The 2,915-nt window shown below is 51.9% G+C and overlaps 1 protein-coding gene across 1 annotated transcript in view; it reads right to left on the bottom strand.

The window, feature by feature from the left end:
* The window catches only part of UNC13A (unc-13 homolog A), a 104,487-nt gene that overhangs the window by 63,792 nt on the left and 37,780 nt on the right, over positions 1 to 2,915 (bottom strand). The window contains exons 5-6 of the mRNA XM_032267920.1: positions 2,575 to 2,698; positions 929 to 1,002 (exon numbers count right to left, since the gene is read on the bottom strand). Of these exons, the coding sequence (XP_032123811.1) occupies positions 929 to 1,002; positions 2,575 to 2,698 (198 nt within the window). The remainder of the gene's footprint in view (positions 1 to 928; positions 1,003 to 2,574; positions 2,699 to 2,915) is intronic.

The following is a 2,915-nucleotide window of genomic DNA, read 5'->3' as shown; positions in this document are numbered from 1 at the left end:
ACACACACACACACACACACACACACACACACACACACACATAAGAGAGAAAAGGAGAGAAAGACACACACACACACACAGCATGTGTGGAGCCTCCTAAAGTGTTGGGATTCCAGGTGTGAGCCCCAGGCCCAGCGTCTGCATGTTTCTTGACTGCGTTCACTATTTGAGTAACACCATGGAAATCCAAACCTCAGCATCATGCAATATATCTGTGTAACAAACCTGCGCATGTACCCCTTGAATGTAAAATAAAAGTTTTTATTTTATTGTTATTATTATTATTTTGAGACTTTTCGCTTTCTTTTTTGAGACGGAATTTCACTCTTGTCGCCCAGGCTGTAGTGCAGCGGCATGATCTCGGCTCACTGCAACCTCTGCCTCCCAGATTCAAGTGATTCTCCCACCTCAGCCTCCTGAATAGCTGGGCTTACAGGCGCCCACCACCACACCTGGCTAATTTTTTGTATTTTTAGTAGAGACGGGGTTTCACCATGTTGGCCAGGCTGGTCTCGAACTCCTGACCTCAAATGCTGTCCCCGCCTTGGCCTCCCAATGTGCTGGGATTACAGACCTGAGCCCCTGTACCCGGCTAATTTTTTATTTTACTTTTAGTAGAGACAGGGTTTCACCAGGTTGGCCAGGCTGGTCTTAAACTCCTGACTTCAGGTGATCCGCCTGCCTCAGCCTCCTAAAGTGTTGGGATGCCAGGTGTGAGCCCCAGGCCCAGCCTCTGCATGTTTTTCGGCTCCATCATTGTCTCGAGGCTGGACCACGTGAGTCAGGGAGGCAGTCAGGTTACAAAGAATCAGAAGCAGAGACTCAGGGAAAGACAAGCTCAGAGAGAAACAGCATCGGTAAGTGGAAAATGTGGGGAGACGGGGACAGAAACAAGGACGAAAACAGCCCTTCCCACCCCAACACTCACTTCATCCTGGTCCCTCATAGCATTGAGCTGCTCCAGCTTCTTGGCCCAGTAACGAGCCTCTTCTTCCGGAATGTCTGCAAGCAGAGCCCCGTCTGTGAGCCTGGAAGCCCCTCCCTGCCCCTCAGCCTCCATCCTCCAGGCTTCCTGAGCTCCAGCCAGGCCCTGGCTTCTGGGGTCTTTGGCAAACCCTCAGAAGTGGGGGTGGGCTGATCTGCGGTCCCAGGAGGGTAGAGGGAGATGAAGGGGAGGTACCGTGGTGCCTCTGCCTCCCGCCTCCCCAGAGATGGATGGAGAACAGTTGGAGGATGAGAGGAGATGGTTCCTGGCATTTACAAGGGTGGGGAAGACATTGTTTTTATTATTTATCTATTTAATTGTTTTTTGAGATGGGGCCTTGCTCTGTTGCCCAGGCTGGAGTGCAGTGGGGCGATCTCAGCTCACTGCAACCTCCACCTCCCAGGTTCAAGTGATTTTCCTGCCTCAGCCTCCGAGTAGCTGGGATTACAGGCGCCCGCCACCATGCCTGGCTAATTTTTTGTAATTTTTAGTAGAGATGGGGTTTCACCATGTTGGCCAGGCTGGTCTTGAACTCCAAACATCAGGTAATCCTTCTGCCTCGGCCTCCCAAAGTGCTGGGATTACAGGCTTGAGCCACCACGCCCAGCACATTGTCTTTATTTTTTAGAGTCAGGGTCTCACTCTGTCACCTAGGCTGGAGTGCAGTGGCGCAATCACAGCTCACTGCAGCCTCATACTTCCAGGCTCAAGCGATCCTCCCCCCTCAGCCTCCTGAACAGCTGGGACTACCGGAACCTGACACCATGGCTGGTGAATCTTGAACTTTTTCATAGAGATGGGAAGTCACCAGATCACCCAGGCTGGTCTCAAACTCCTGGCCTCCAGTGATCCTCCCGCCTCGTCCTCCCAAAGTGCTGGGATTACAGGCATGAGACACTGAGCCTGGCCAGTGTCACGGTCCGCACACAGCAGCTTCACAGCAATTGTGGGAAGTAGAAAAGCTTCCTTTTTAAACTTTCCTTTCTTGTTAAAGAATAAATCATAAGCGTGCTAATAGCTTTGTTAAGCCCTATCCTGTGTGGCTGTTAAACATGCCTACAGGCACATAGTACATTCTATGTCCTTGTACTTTAACCAAGATCTCTGTGCTGGACGTGCTCCAGGCATGTCCCAGCTCTCCACTGCTTTTAGAAAAGTTTTAAGTCGTTAGCCAATCAGGTTTTAGTTTAGACTGTGAGGTCTGGCTCCAGCCAATGAAGATCAGACACAGCAGTAAGGACACCCCCGAATGCGTAAGGAATAAATTAGCGTGTTTTCCTTTGTTCATTGTACTCTCGTGGCACGATGGCTAGCGAGGGTACCCTTCCTGCAGTCCAGGAAGTAAAAATTGTGTTGCGGAAAGATCCTTTGTCTCAGTGCTGATTTTTCTTTCCGGCACCAAGCGTCTATTTCCAACACCCCTGTTCTCTGTAACCCAAGAAACTCTCTCTCCTCTGGGGCGAAGGACCCTCATTCTTAGCCTGAAGGGTCAGCTAGACCTCTCCAGGCCTGTTCACTCTCCTGGAATAGCTGAGTGAGTCCAGAAGTGGGGCCGGGGCTGGGTGAAGGTCACATGCCCCGGTACTCACCTAAAGGCAGCTCAAAGCGCGTGTCCAGGAGGATGCGGTGGAAAGTGGGGTCCTTGGTGCCGCAGATCTCGCTGTCTGCCATGATGACCTGGGAGTCCAGCGTCAGCCACTCTCCGGGGCCCTCCTGGGGTCGGGAAGCAGGTGTGTGGTCAGGGGTCTGCTGCATGCTGGGCCCCGGGGCCCCTACTCTCACATGAGACATCCACCCCACCCCTACCCCAAAACAAAAGTCATGTCTCATGTCTCCTCTCTCTTTCCTCCCTTCCTTCCTGTCTCTCTCTCTTTCCTCCTTTCCTCCCTCCCTCCCTCCCACCTTCCTTCCTTCCCTTCTTTTTTTTTTT

Source organism: Sapajus apella, unplaced genomic scaffold, assembly GCF_009761245.1.
Source record: "Sapajus apella isolate SASKATOON/1434 unplaced genomic scaffold, GSC_monkey_1.0 scaffold173, whole genome shotgun sequence".
NCBI lineage: Eukaryota > Metazoa > Chordata > Mammalia > Primates > Cebidae > Sapajus > Sapajus apella.
The sequence above is the reverse complement of the archived record's forward strand: the minus strand, read 5'-3'. Positions and strand labels throughout refer to the sequence as shown.